Genomic DNA, 16,281 nt, shown 5'->3' with positions numbered 1-16,281 from the left:
TCCAGCCTTGCGGCACCGCTTCCAGTAATTGCAACTCATTTAATACAGTCAGGTCCAAAAAGAAAATATACTATTTTCACAAGAAAAAAACACGATTGGTCACTTTGGGTTTTCGCTTAATTTGTTAAGTTGAATGTAAAATAAAGGACATTCAATCATAAACTTCAATTTTTCGGTCCCCAACTTCTGAACTACTTTGAAGTGTTTAAAATTCTTCAAGAGACCCGAATCGAGTCTTAAACTTGATAAGTTTAAAAATAAAATCAAAAGAAAATATGCTTTTAAACCACACTGTAAAGTTACACACCCCCAGTAGGTGCTGCATCGCTAAGCTTATACATTAGGTACAAATACGAGCCTATACGAATGATGTATGCTTGTCTTTCTTCCTCCAATAATACGTCCAGTTCCCTGTAATTTATTCAAAGACTTGATCATTTTAATTTTTGATCAGGACTCTGGACAATCAGCGGCCATTTTTATTCCTCAATAGCCGCGTCCGATTCCGAAGCCCTTCCACGTTCCTCCCCGGTCTCGACGAATATCTCGTGAAATAATTGTGCACTTTGCACAAAAACAAAAACGCAAAGCTATATCCCATCGCAAAATGTCGGATATTTACGAATTATAGTTATTTGAGAGTTTTTATCGGTTGGACGTGAATTGTGAACGTGTCCGCCGCCGCCACCATGTCAACGTGTATTGTCATAACTTCGTTGACGTCGTCATCGTCATCATCATCGCGTCTCGTCGTCATCATCATTTCGACTTGAAGTTAATTTTATTTTTTATTTTTGGTTTTAACTTGGCTCTCATAATAAATTGCACCAAAGTGGAATTTAATATGAACAAAGGTCCTTCGCTTGGACTGAAATTACATTGCTGGTTCATGCCAATTATATTGGTTTCGTTTGGTTTGTCGGATTGGGAACTCGGATACCGATAGCCATAAACCTTTGTGAGATGCTGAGAGCTGAGATGCCTGATGGCTTTGGCTATACGGCTTTGGCTAGTGCGCGGGATCTCGAATATTATATATTGTGGATAGGAAAAACTCTGGAAATGATGAATTAAGTGCTATCGATGCCATCAATTTGATGTCATTTTGTGGTCATTGGTTGACTTGACTGTTTTTTTTCGTATCTTTTTGTTTTTGTCTCGGTTATACGATTGAATGATCGCTCAAAGTCGTTTTTAGGCCTGGGAATGTGTTCCGACAATTTTGCAACTTGATGATGATTAAGAGAGGGCTTGGAGTAGATACGAGCTGGACCTGGGCATCTATATAGGTATACCGTCAGGGGGATCTCTAACCTTTGTTGATTGGTATAGACTATCCATATCGTATTTTATAAATCGCATTGAAAGGTATCCTACCTACATTTATGAGTATAATAATTGAGAATGGCTCAGCCCGTTCGAGTTCGAGTTAGATTCGCAAACGATTGAACGATTACTCAAAATTGCTGGGATTCGATTGGAAATTAAATGAAAATTCAATTGGACACAAAATATGTGTTTAGGTTGGGATCGTGCAACGTGCAACTGTTAACAGTCATAAGATGAGGGTTAGGTTTCTTTTTGGATATAATTTATAAACAATTATTGAATTTTTAGAAAATCTTTATGAGTCAACTTAGAATTATTTTGGCGGATAATGGTTGTTGGTCATTTTAGATATATTTATAAAAAATTTAATTAATCACGCTCAGTACCGCACAACAATATCTAAAAATATTATTTTTTAAAAAGAAGTTTTACAGGAATATATAGGATGATTTTTTAAAAGCTATAGACAAATTAAAAAAAAATATGTACAATTCAGAAAAATGCATGAAATCTTTATTTCAATCGATAGTACAGTACAGTCCATATAATTAAATGTTTGTAGATTATTTCATGCAAATGTTGACCTTCACTACGACGCCTCAAATGGTCCATCAGCTTAGTCCATATTTGGAATTCTAACATTTCAGCCGGTATCTCACGAATAATTGCTTCAATGTTGTCTTCCAATTGAAGCGAGCTGTATAGACATGAGCTTTAACATAGCCCCATAAAAAATAGTCTAAAGGCACTGCGTCAAAAATGATAAATAGGATCTATTTTAAAATACATACACTATAATTATTAATAAACTATACTTTAGTATTTTCAATCTAATAATTATCTCAACATAAGATACAAATTTCATATGGATGTTGCCAATACAACACTTGTCATATTTGAGCCATTTCCTTGGATAGGAGGTGTCGGTGTACATTGGTTTTAAATTTCTGAACATTGCAATGACAGGGAAAGATAAAGCGCGGAAAGGCGTTCCACATTCGCGTAGTACGGCTAAAAAAAGAATCTCTGTACTTCATAGTAAGGCAGAAGTTGATGGGCATTCCTAGAAGCGCGGGTATTACGGTTAAAGTGTTTAAGGGGAGGAATGCAACTGGCTGTTTGACTAGAGCATAATCCGTTAAAATGACGTTAAAAACGGGTGAGGCAAGAAACCTTGCGTCGATGTTCGAGTGATGTTAACAAGTTGATGATGTTAATGTCACCAATCATTTTAAAACTTCTTTTTTGAATAATGTCCAAGAGGCTTAGATAAGTTACTGGACCACCAGCCCAGAGATGAGAGTTATATTCAAGTTTCTGACGTTTATAGGTTTTGTAGATTGTAGCCAGATCAGACGGAGAGACAAATTTCTTGCAACCTAGACATCTTGCTGTATTTTTGGCAACATCGCGTATGTGATCGCTCCACAAAAGGTTGTTGTTGATTCCACATTCCGCGGATGTCAAGATTTTCCGTTTCGTTGATGCAAGTGCCACTCAAAGATAGTGGCAAAGAGGGTTTATCTCGCTTTAACGATGCAAGACAGCATTGCGTTTTCGAAGCATTAAATTCCACACGATTTTTTATTCCCCATTGTACAATGCTGTGTAGGTCGGAATTTAATGAGCTAATCATATTTTGCCGCTGCAGTTTCACATCCGAAGAGGAGGGTTGTGAGTCTGGAAACCAATATGAAAAGCTAAAAGTGCTATCGTCAGCGAAACAATGTATTTGATTAGAAGTAGCAGACAGGAGATCATTTATAAAAATAAGGAAGAGGGTCGGAGACAAAACGTAGAGATCACCAGTGGATCTATTGCTACGAAAGCCGTATTGCCGGTCATTAAGAAAATTCCGTTCTTCAAGATATTTCTTAAGCTGATAATTAATCAGCGTTTCCATGACTTCAGAAAGAAGGAACGTTAGTGCTAGCGGTCGGTGGTTTGTGGGAGAAGAAGATTCGCCTTTTTTTGGGATTGCCTGAACAAATGCAGTTTTCCAATTACTCGGAAAGAGCCCAGATGAATAGGATAGATGGAAAAGCTTACGCAGTGATTTTGCTAGCGTGGAAGAACACCTCTTTAGAATAATAGCGGGGATACCATCTGCCCCAGCGGATTTATGAATGTTGAGATCTTTAAGAACTCTCGCCACAGTTCAAGTACGAAAAATGATTGGTCCCATAGAATCATTTACGCGTTCAAGAACTGGAGGAGTCATGACACTATCTGGTAAGGTGGAATTTTCGGCGAACTGCCTTGCAAATAAGTTAGCTTTATCAATAGAGCTAACTAAAGGAGTGTCATTGACAACGAACGTAGGGACCAAGGAAGAGGAAGAATTCCTCATGTTTTTTACAAATGACCAAAAGTTTGTATTGCCTTTGGGATATTGCAGTATTTTTCGCCGTAATTTTAGGTCATGTAAAAATTTGATCCTTCGTATATAGACGTTGCAGGCCTTCCTGGCTTGCTTAAACTTTTTCCGGTTTTCCTCAGTTGGGTTGGTTTTAAAACAACGGAAGCTTAACTCTTTGTCCTTGATAACCTCTTTGCAGCTTTAATCGAACCATGATTTAACCTTGGGTTTAATACTTTTAACCCTATTCGGGATAAACGTTTCCATTCCCAGATGAATCATACTAGATGCGCAGGCGTCTACGTCGCTATCGAGGAAGCATAGCGACCAGTTAAAGATCCTGAAGAAATTATTGAGACCGCCCCAGATGGCTTTCTCGTACTGCCTGGATTTGTTTGACACGAGAAATTAGCAGATGTGACACTGAGGTCCGATGTGCCTAGAGGCGTCAAAACATTGATTGTTTACTTATCAGGATCAGAAGTGAAAAACAAGTCAAATGTACTTTCTACTCGGCTGTTAACGTCTGATATACGAGTAAGCTGAGTAAGATGGTTAAACTCAGCAAAAAACTCAGCACACATTCCTTCGGGCGTTGTCTGGCCCGAATGGTGAAGCCACGAAGAATTGTGAACATTGAAATCGCCCGTAATAACGATTTCAGTGTGAGGATACATGGAGACAATTCTTTGTATGCAGTCAGACAGAGCATCAAATTACTGAGAAGTTGATACTCTGTCCAGGTTTGGGCTTCAATAAAGAAAACAATAGTGAATGATGTGCTTGTTCACGGAAAGTTTACACCACATGAAATTAGAAAGAAAATTAGTACAATGACCGTAATGTGGTAAAAGTTGATATGGAACATCATTCCTAATATACATGGCAAGACCATGATGTAAGAAGAATAATGGCACCAAGCAATAACAATGAACACAAAATTCAGCAGGATCGGAATCTTCACCTACTTGGGTTTCACTCAATGCCAAAACAGCTGGTCTGTTAGAATTAATGTGGATGTATACAGACAGAAAATGTGTTGTTCTTGATCATCTCAAAAGTTTGTGCAAAGGGAGCGTTCAAGTTGTTATACCGTGTCTAATTTGTTTATAGCTATTTCGTACATTCGATCCAAAAGTATTAATTTGGTTGGGTGCAGCTTCTCTCCCTACGCACGGCATCTTTCTTTAAATTACACTAAACTTTTTCTTGGGCTCAACAAAAACCTTATTGAGAGATAGACGTTTAACCACTCTCTCCATTCAACTTGTTAACCGCCATTACTAAACTTCCCGTTGACTCAAAAAAGCGTCAACAAATTTTCAGCCAATTTTGACCGAATAGCATCTTTCATGCGATAGTCAACGTTTGATGTATACAGTTGTTATAAATATTTTGTAAAACCTTTTTCAAAAAAATATACAGACAGAAACAAATTTGAAGTTAACCTAGCTACAGACTCAACAGTATTATACAGTATTTTACGGATACCTATAAGAAGCTCGCATATAAGAAAAACACTTTTATAAGAAATATCTTTTAATGCACAGTACAAATTTTCAAGAACAAAAAAAAACGCTTATAAGAATCTAACTTCAGCTTTCCTTTGATTGAAAAAAAAATTGCTTACACATACGCACCAATATGTTTGCACCTTTAATAACGACTTCCAGTTTTCTAATAAAAAGAAAACGTTAAATTGACAAAGCATGATTACTCCGTGGTCTATAAATTGTGACATTTTAATTTTATAACTGATTGTTTGTTTTTGTTTTCGTTTTCTTTTAACTTTCCCGTTTTGTTTTTATGTTGTGTGTTTAAAATGCTTAGAAAAAGAAACACGGTATCCGTAAAAATAAAACCAAAAATTTTAGAAGAAATAAAATCGGGAAAAACAAGAAAAGAAGTATCAACAAAATTTCAAATTTCGAAAAGCACATTGTGTAAAATTATAAAGAACACAAATGAAATTGACAACAAAAAGTTTAATTGTAAAAATTTGGACAAGAAAAGGGATAGGAAACCTAAACATGAACTTTTAAACAAAACTTATGACCAAATGGTCTGAACAAATGTCGGAAAAAAACGCTAAGCTCACGGGACCCGTATTGCTTGAAAAGGCTCAACAATTTCCGAACGAATTGAATAACCCTGATTTTGAAGCAAATTTAGGTTGGCTTTATCGTTGGAAAAAAAAAAACGAGAGGCTGCACGGTGAATCTGTTTCTGCTAATGAAGAAGCAGCAAATGATTTCAAGGAACTTGTTATTCCCAAGCTCTTAGAAAAATATGCACTTGAAGATGTGTTCAAAACTTTTTGCATTGTTTTTTTTTCTTAAATCCGTTGTTCTTTATAATACATTTTTTTATATAAGAAAGAAATGTGCGGGATTTTCCGACTTTCTTATAAGCGTGTTGCACTGTATACAAAAAATAAATAATTTACAATTGATGATTAATTTCTTAAAAATAAATAATACAAATCATTTTTTAATTTGTTCCTAGGCCATGCTATGTCAATATGACTATTTACTTCGTTGAATTTCCTAATTGATCTTGACCTTGGTTCATCCATTTCATAATTTGTCCTATGTTTAGGTTGAAAAAGAAGGTAACTTTCTCTCAGTGGTCTTATCGGGGCATAAATACAAATTAACGATAGAAGGTTAAGACACTTTATATGGTAATATAAAATATCTCGCACAAACACTATCATGAATAATTCTTCGAGATTTGAGAGATTTCAGACCCGAAATATTACGTTGAGCTTGAGAACCTGGACAAAAATTCCAGCACATTTTACAAAAATAATATCTTGTAAAACGCTTCTGAACATTCTCAATTCTATCCGAAAACGATTGTTGAAAAGAATTCCGTATGACATCAAAATACTCAATAAATGATCTAATGAGTTATATAAAGATGTTATCGTATAGGGATCCGAAAAGTCAATTGAGTTTCTTTTAATGAAACCAATCATAGAGTTGGCTTTAGCGACAATAGCATCCATGTTCCAAACAAATGTAAACTTGGAATCAAAGGAGACTCCCAAATCTTTTACTGTAGAAGTTCTCTGAAGAGGTGGGAGATACGATCAAGAGAATACGCAAACTCATAAGTTGTGAGTTTCCTTGAGACAGAGATAGCGAAGCATTTCTTGACAATAAGTTCAAGACAATTAACCAAACACCAGTGTGATAAATGATCGAGGTCTATTTGGAGATTAAAGCAGTCATAAATTGAATTCACTTTTAAAAATAATTTAGGATCATCAGCATATATGAGACATTGGCTGAACTTTATGTTTTTGCAAATATCATCGATAAAGATTATAAATAAAAGTGGGCCAAGATGACTGCCGTGAGAAACTCCTGAGCTACATTTGATAGATCTCGAGGTTTGATTGTCAAGTTTTACTTTTTGTAAAGTTAAAAAATATGAAATCTACTGAAGGAAATTAGAGTGAATCCCAAAGTTATGAAGCTTACGAAGCAGTTGTTGTAGCATACAGAATCAAATGCCTTACTGAAATCGGTGTAGATAGCGTCTACTAGACTTTGACTTTCTATAGGGGGAAAAACATGTGAGATTAGGGACAGTTGATCTACCCGAAATAAACCCATGTTGAACATCACTTAGATGTTATTTTTCGAAAAAATCCTGTTTGGTCTTTACTAAAGTTGAACATCACTTAGATGTTATTTTTCGAAAAAATCCTGTTTGGTCTTTACTAAAGTTTTGAGAAATTTAGAAATTTTGGAAAGCTTACAAATGCCTCTGTAATTTTCAACAAAATTTTTGAAAACAGACTTATTAATTAGGATAAATTAAGGAAGATTTCCATTCATCCAAAAATATTCCGGACGATAAAAATAAGTTGAATATAATTTGCAATGGAAAGCATACAGAACTAAGACATTTTTTTAAGACAAGAGCAGGAATTCTATCGACACCAGGAATGTGATTGGGTTTAAGATTCGGAAAACCACTTAATACATCGGAGAATTCTAAGTGTTTGAGCCAATATCTATAGGGGTAATATCTGAAAGAACAACCAAGTTTAATTGTTAAGTTGAGTAATCTGATTCAAAAAATTGAGCAAAAAGATCAAAAGTTTTATTAATGTCAGTAGAATTATCCATTCTAAGATTCATCATAGTTGGAATGCCAATTGATTTCCTTTTAGAATTAATAAAACTCCAGATTCGGTTAGGATCACTTTTCAAATTAAGCTCAATATTCGAAATATAATTGCTGTGCAAGAATTTGCTGAGAATCAAGAGTTCTTTACGAAGTTTACAAAATGAATATTTGTCATCTAAAGTGTTTGATATTTTATGCTTGTCAAATGATTTTCTTTTCAGTTTTTAAAGTGATTCGGCCTTTTGTTATACCACGGAGGTTTTGAGATATTCTTTTTTGTAATATAAAGTACAAATAAGTTAAAAGCTGTATTAAGCCCCTTTTTAACTTCCCATTGGAAGTTATTGTAATGGTTCCGATTTTGTCAAATTGAAAATTTTGACATTTCTCGACTTTTCAAGGTCACTAGAGTCGAAATAAAAGATTTTTAGAAAGATGTGCGTGCGTGTGTACATACGTTCGTACGCCCGTACGTTTGTACGCCCGTACGTTCGCGACGTTTTTTCGTCCTCCATAGCTCAAGAACCAGAAGAGATATCGACTTCAAATAATTTTTGTTACACAGATAATAAGGCAGAAAGATGCAAAAGGGGCTCTTAAGAAAATTACGTGGGTGTTTTTTTTTACCATAGCAGTTTAAAAAAAAGGTGAAAAATTTGGTTAACCCTAAATATCTCATGAACCAAAGAGGCTAGAGACTTGAATTAAATTTTATATTATATATTGCAACGTAATACAAATTAAATATATTTTTGGAAAAAAGTCCAATTAACGGTATTTTTATAAATCAAAAAAAATGAAAAAAAAACTGTCACCTCGAAAATTTTACGACCAAAATATGATTTCATCTCTTAAAAAATTTTATGCAACGAAGAATAATGTTTTTGACATCTGATCAAATTTTGAGAAAAATCAAATTGACAGTTTTTTTATAAAAATAAAAATCTAAAAAAAACTTTACTCAAAGTTGGGAAAAATTGAACTTCGACTCAAATATCTTTTCAAAAACTTTAGACTTAGGTTGCAAACTTATTTTATCATATAAGAAATTTTGTTTTAAACATTCTGAAAAATGTTGAAAAAATCGAATTGACAGTATTTTTACGAAAAATAAAAACCTAAAAAAAAATTATAAAAGTTGATTTTCGACTCAAATATCTTTCCAAAATTTTGAGATATTGGCTTTAATTTACTTTTTTCTTTCAAAAAATATTGCTGTCAACATTCAGTAAAATTTTTAAAAAAATCGAATTTAAAGTTTTTTTTTTTAATTAAAAACGAAACAAATTTAACAAAAGTTAGTAAAAAACGATTTTCGACTCAAATATCTTTTCAAACAATTGAAATATTGGCTTCAAACAAATTTTATCTTATAAGAAATGTTGTTTTCAACATTCGATAAAATTTTTAAAAAATCGAATTGACAGTTTTTTTACAAAAAATAAAACTCTAAAAAAAAACAATGCTAAAACTTGGTAAAAATTTACTTTTGACTCAAATAGCTATTCAAAAATTAAAAATATTGGCTTCAAACTTATTTTATTTCACACAAAATATTGTTTTCGATATTCAGTAATTTTTATATAAAATTCCAACAGTCCGTTTTTACATAAAAAAAAATAAAATCTACAAAAAATAGTACGCAAATTTTGTAAAAATTGATACGAGTACATATATTAAAACTTTTAAGCAAGACAAATCGACAGACGGGATGGGAAGTTATCAGTGTGGGTCGCATCCCAGCCTCTTTTTAGCATTGTTATGGTATTGTTGTATTGTATTTTGACTTCTTACTATATAACGACAACTGAAAGGACTAATTCTTCAGAAACTAAATAACTTGTGTACCACTATCAACTATGCGAATCCATACCTTATGTGATTTTAAGAGTCCATAAGAGATGAAGCATTAAAATAAAGAAGTGTAATCATACTTTAATATAGCGATCAACCCATGAGTTTCATAAGTATTACTAGTTTAACCCAAAAGTTACGGCACGTAGTTATTCACAATCTGCTTTAAGTACCTCAACTATTCTATTAAGGTGTAAGCATTTCCTAAAGAGCTTGCGTTTCTACAAACGCTTATAAAGGTTTTTCTGGAAAAAAATAAATTCGTGTTTCACTGTATCCATGCCTCAAAATGAATAAATAGCAACATACTCCTAATCACAAAGTTTACGCAAATTAAAGCATAGAAAATTTGCCTCCAGTTTTCAAAATTTCACAAGCTTTCGCAGGCTCTGATTTAATGAATATTTTTAACTAACTTAGTAGAGCTAGGTGACGATGAATTGTTATGTTATGATAGTACAACAATTTTGCTCTTTCTAAATAATATCTTTAAAAAAAAATTGGGTGTCACCAGTTTTGAGAACTGTTGTGACTTACAATTCTCAACCATTCCTGTGTGCAAGTACTGTTGTCAGGGATGGAGGGGCTTACTGTTTTAAGCCGAATCCGAACGACTAATTTGACAAAGCACTTTTCATGACAAGAATTACTCTTGGAGAATTTATCAATTCCTCGGGAGAGGCAAACTTTAGATGGCATAGGCAGGGATCAAACCCAAGACAGTAAAAGCTTAGCAATTTTTGTAAACAACAAATAAGCTTCAAATGTAATTTTATCCACAATCTTCTCTTTAACTATGTTTTGATTTTTAATAGTTTCAAATGACTTCTAAAAAATCACCCTTCATCAGTTTTATAAAATAAAATTTAAAATAATTTGAATAAAAAAAGAACTTCAATGATCCCTTCTCATCTCATATCGCATTTACCCGTTGAAAACCATTAAACATTTTTTGGCGTTAAACTGCTCGCTTACTGCATATAAACATCCTAATACCATGATCTTGTTGTCTTAAATATATTTAACGTCCTATATTAAGTTCCAAAAACGCTCATGGCTATATGCATGATCGTATTATATTCAGATTTTCTTTTCAACACTGCGTGTGTGCATAGGCTTACTCAACTCATCGTGGGTAGGCAGAGCAGAGCGCCATTTCTTTAATTTAATTCCATCTGCAAATCTAACTCTTGGCATCAAAAGATCAAGCGGTATACCCATACACACTATAAAAAGGTTGATGCCTACTATACTTATTAAATTATGAACAATTCGGCGATTCTGTTGAAATGCTAACACACTACAATTAAAATTGCGTTAAAAACCCATTTAGGATGCTGGCCAGCCCACAGGTGCTTGCCATCTTAATGGGTGCTCCATAAATCCTTCCACTAACGAAGCGTTGAAAAAATCACTTTACCAAAGGCGTCGTGGTCGGCGCTCTTCGTTGGGCCAACAAAATATATAAATACTCGTATATATTTTCAACAAATGGCGCACAGACTGTTAATTTATTAAACAATCCGCCTCTGGGGGGCTGGAATGGGCTGAGCCGGCTACTTAATAGCTGTCTGTGGAGCGGGTGCAATTAATTCGCCACCAAAATATACTCAAAACAAAAAAACAAAAGAGGAACCAGCGCAGAGCATCGAGCATTTGGCAACAACAGCAAGAACTATGACAAATGTCATTCAATTACTTCGTTCCAATTATGGCCGACAGAGGCGTTGCATCATTAATTCGCAGCGCAGTGCAGCAGTAAGACGCGCGTCGCATCGATCGCACACTGCGCATTGCTCAAAATAAAAAAAAACGCTGACCTACCTCGTTGCGGTGCGACGCACGATCCATTACTCTCCCGAGTGCACTTCTATGACAACTTCAGAACTGCATAGCTACTCAGACCTTCGCGGTGCATGCCGTATATAAGTATCAAACTCTGCCGGGCGCTTTATCTGCGCCAGCAGGATCACCGACAAAATGACACATGAAAGATGATGAACTCACCATGGACAGACAGTAGCTGCTGCAGCGTCATCTGAGCATCAGATAAAATCGATTGCTCAACCCTTTGATGGGCACCGAACCGACCGAAAAGACAACGCACCACATCACAAGAATTGTACAGCATATAAAGCCATACCACAAAGGCCACAAAAGATGCCTAATCCAGGTATGCTTTCGTGATTCGGTTGGAGTTTGGCTTTTGCTCTTCTATGTGTTGTGTAGGTTGTAGGGAGGGATACAGGTACTGCAGTTGGTTGATGATCGTTTTAGGATGGATCAAGGCTATAGCAGAAGGATCGGAGGCAAGGTGGAGGACTTTTGTCCTCCGGTGACGTACCATTGTCCCAAGTGATTAAAAGGTGAATTTCTCAAGTCAAACTATTCGTTTTAAATAGGAAATTAATTTATGCCAAGTGTTTTTGCTTTTGATGAGTTAAGCTAATTTATTTTAAGTTGTGGCCTTTAATTCGGTTAACAAACAATTTCTTCAAACAGAAGTCGTAAACGTGTTATTGGGTGGTATGCGAAATACTTTTGCTATCATTCCTATGCAAAATCGTTTTGAGACAAAACTTACTAAAATGTGATCGATCTCATTTTGGAGATCTATCTCATTTGAGACATTTCCGTATGCAGAAAGAAAACATTATCTCATTTAAATGAGGTCAAGCTTGTAAAATGTTGAGACTGGAAATTTGTTGTCTACAGGAACCGCAATGGCTGAATATTAAAATTTGTTTGGTCCTGATAAGTCAACAGGAAATTTTAAGAATCTTTATAGGTTTGCTCCAATGCAAGTTGAAATCCTAACGATTTATTTTTTTGAAAATCGCGATACTTTTCGAGGCGGCCGATTAACAGTAAGACCAAAATAATTTTGTTTTTACGATTTGTTGGTGATCCTGGCTTTCAAAGCGGTATTGGCGAAGATTTTGGATTATTGTGGAAGTAGCTGAGAAAATTGTAATTAGGAAAGACAAAACAAGTCATTGCAAATCTGTTTGAGAAAGCTCCTTTGTCTCCTTCGTTTCGTACTGATTTAAAATTGAATTTAAATTATTTGGGTGCTTTCTTTTCCGAGACAAATCCTTCGAAATTTCCGTTGCGCTTGCTTTCAGGGCCTCCGGTGAATAAATCCCATAACTATTTTTCCCATTGCTTGAGTTTAATTTTTTTGTTGCCAGTTTTATTTTAGTCTTTAAGTCAAGTTTTAATGTTTGTTATTTTTTTAGATATTTTCTTTATTTCAATGTTTTTTTTTCGAATTCCGCCTTAAACGCTATTATTCCGCTTTTTTTCTTTTTTTTTAAATCCGGAACTTGGCTTTTTGTCAAACGAATATTTTTTTTTAATGAAATTAATAAGCAAACTATTAACATCTTCGTTCTTATCCGCTACGCTTTCACTATCACTACGTTCACATGAAGAAGCCATTTTAGAAATGAAGATTATTTTGAGACAGAGATAGTGAGATGAGTCAAACCTCTTGCATACCAAATGAGCTTTGTCTCATTGCAAATTTTCAATCTCATAAGCTTGAGCTCAGACTCGTAGCTCATGTTCATGAGACTGAGTAAGTTCATTTCGCATACCACCCATTATAGTGCATTGTGTATTCATATATAAATTAAATCGTGTTGGTTGGACTATTGATAACTTAAGAAACTTAACCGATTTAAACATTGGTGAGGAGAAAGGTTAAACCCAGTAGATGAGCATAGGCTAGTTTTCATCCTTTTCGACCGCTATTCCGAGTGACCTGACAAACAGCGCGTCAAAATTGGAAATTTTATAATAATAAATTTTGTCGGAAATCAATTATCAGTAATTTGTATTCGCTTTGAATCATCCTTAACAACGCCGAGCCGTAAAATAACAAAGATATTAAATATTCACCCTTATTGCGATAGTCGTTTTACTAAAACGCCAATTGTCGTTTTTGTAGTCGTGTCGTTTTTAAATCGGTATTGCGTAGCTTAAACGCCAGACTTCTCGTCGCTATTAAGTTCCAAATGCGATCCACTTAAACAGCTGACATTTTGACACAGACATTTTAATTAATTTAATTTTGTTTTTGTTATTTTGTGAAATTTTTGTTTACAAATACAAATTCTTAAAAGAATGTATAGTGTGGCCAGCTATTTTTCATGGAGCAGCAGTGAGGACGACGAGCAGCAAGAGGAAAAACGAAGAAAGAAAGATTTAGTTTTGCAGAGACGATGGATTCGATCCACAGCTAACCCAATGGATTTGCCTAATTCAAAGTACTCGTAGTTGTGCTCACACAATTTTTACTGGAACTTCAATATTTAAAATATTTTCCAGGTTTAAAATGTATTTCCGATTCAATAAAGAAGCCTTTCTATATATTTTAAACTTGATGGAAAGTAATTTTCCTGAGAGACGTTCTGTCTCAGTACCAAACATTTTAAAATTAGCGGCCACCTTAAGGTTTCTTTCTGAGGGAGGTTACCAAAAAGGCGTTGGGAATGATTTTAATTTGGGACTAGCACAGCCTACATTTAGCATCATTCTTAAGGAAGTGATAAATTTTCTTGAGGAATATCTGTGCCCATTATGGATAAAGATGGAACTCTCTGAGGAAGAAAAAAATGAAGCTAAATTACACTTTTTCCAGCAGGCTGGAATTCCTGGTATTATTGGCGTAGTCGATGGGACCCATATCAAAATTTTGGCACCGAAAAAAGCAGATCAACATATGTACTACAACAGAAAAGGATATTTTAGTCTTAACGTTATGCTAGTAAGCTTGCATCAATATAATTTTGTCACACCTAAACTTAAAAATATTTAAGGTTTGTGATTATCGGATGCGCATAAGATACGCAGATGCAAGACATGCTGGAGCAAGTCATGACTCACTGGTTTGGAACTCAAGTGAGCTAAGGGGTACTTTGCAAAGGAAATATGACGGGGGAGAAAGAAGTACATGGCTACTGGGTATGTCATAATGTGATAATAATTTACAAGGGAAACTTGTTTTACTACATTTTAGGTGATGCGGGGTACCCTCTGGAGCCATTCCTCATTACTCCTTTTAGATCACCAGAAGTAAGTAGCAGGCAAAGTCTTTTCAACACCAAACACTCAAAAACGAGAAATATCATCGAAAGATCGATAGGAGTGTTGAAAAATCGATTCCGCTGTCTCCTCGCTGCAAGACAATTACACTATTCTCCGCAAAAAGCAACGCAGATACAAATCGGAGCTTCCTAGAGATCTAGTACTGATCTAAGTCTAGATGAAGATAATTCACTTTACAATGATGACCAAACTGCTGTTCGAATACGAAACCAAATTTTGAATTGCATTTCATAAATTTTATTGTAGCGAACGATCTTAAAAATACTCTACTTCAATAAAATTTTAATAATTTATTAATAGTAATAACGAAATTGAATTTAATTGTTGTTTGTTTCCATAAGATTCTTTCCTCTATATCCAGTTGTCTCTTCCGAATTTCCATATCCATAATTTTTAAACTATTTTCCTGAAGGCGTTGTTTTTCATCCCGCTCCATTTGAAGTTTCAACATCTCTAACTGCTTCTCTTTTAAATTGAAAAGTTTCCTTTGAAATCTGGCACTCTCTTTCAAATGGTCATTCATATTTTTCATAGAATTCTTTATTTCTTTAAATGAACTAACATTTTCTGTAAGTTTGATTTCTATGTTGTTCAAAGAATTTCTTATATCTGTGAACAATTCCTCTTGAACCACAGTTTGTTTTTCCAAAAGCTTTTGGAAAACATTTTCTTTTGGTGCGTTTGGTGTTTTTTGTCTCACATCTCTTAAGTCCTCTTCAATGTTTACATGTGGTGATGGAGGTGCAGAAAGTTGAGCAGCTTTGGGCGTTTCATTTAGAATTTCAGCCAGCTCCCCCGAAATTAGATCGTCGGCGTCGTTTAAAGTTGAAGCGATGATTCCTTTGGTTGGTGTGGACGAACAGACAACCAGTTTATGAGGCGCAAAATCATATGAACCACCTGCCACATATCCGGTTGGATTAACAATATCATGCAACGACAAAAGCCTTGCGATCGCTTCCTCAACGTCATTCAAACATTTTTGTTTGAAACCTCCTCCACCTGTGGCTTCGATTTCTTTTTTGTTGAATATCAGCTTTTGTTTGACCTTGAATTTGGCGTCAAACCAAACCTAAAAAAGCATTTTAATTCTTGAATCAAAAGTTTAACAATTTCTTACTTTCTGCCATTTCTTTCCATTTCGTGTGGGTGGTCCAATGCAATTTAGCTCCTTTGCCAAATCCTCCCACCCCAACTTTGTCTCTTGATTTGCGATTGCACCTCTTTTAAAATTTTTTGCGAGGTTTTCATTTGCCTCCATCAGCCCAACAAGGCGTTTCATTTGTTTTTGACTCGTAACTTTTACCCTAAAAAAACTTTGTATAACAATTATAAAAAACAAAAGAAGAAAATCTACATTTTGAGATTAATTTAAGCTCCGTGTCGTTTGCAATTTTGTCAACTTCGAAATTTGCCGTTTTAAGAGACGTTGTTGTTTTCAAAACGACTTACATAATACGAAAAATAACTGTATTAAGACAAAC

The 16,281-nt window shown here is 34.7% G+C and overlaps 1 protein-coding gene across 1 annotated transcript in view; it reads left to right on the top strand.

The window, feature by feature from the left end:
- Nucleotides 1–14,929, top strand: part of LOC129944911 (putative nuclease HARBI1) — a 57,797-nt gene extending 42,868 nt beyond the window's left edge. Inside the window, exons 3-5 of the mRNA XM_056054572.1 lie at nt 14,280–14,456; nt 14,509–14,653; nt 14,709–14,929. Coding sequence (XP_055910547.1) covers nt 14,280–14,456; nt 14,509–14,653; nt 14,709–14,929 — 543 coding nt within the window. The remainder of the gene's footprint in view (nt 1–14,279; nt 14,457–14,508; nt 14,654–14,708) is intronic.
- Nucleotides 14,930–16,281: the final 1,352 nt, after the last annotated feature.

This window comes from Eupeodes corollae, chromosome 2 (genome assembly GCF_945859685.1).
Source record: "Eupeodes corollae chromosome 2, idEupCoro1.1, whole genome shotgun sequence".
Classification (NCBI taxonomy): domain Eukaryota; kingdom Metazoa; phylum Arthropoda; class Insecta; order Diptera; family Syrphidae; genus Eupeodes; species Eupeodes corollae.
Note: the sequence above shows the minus strand (reverse complement) of the source record. Positions and strands in the feature narration are given on the sequence as shown.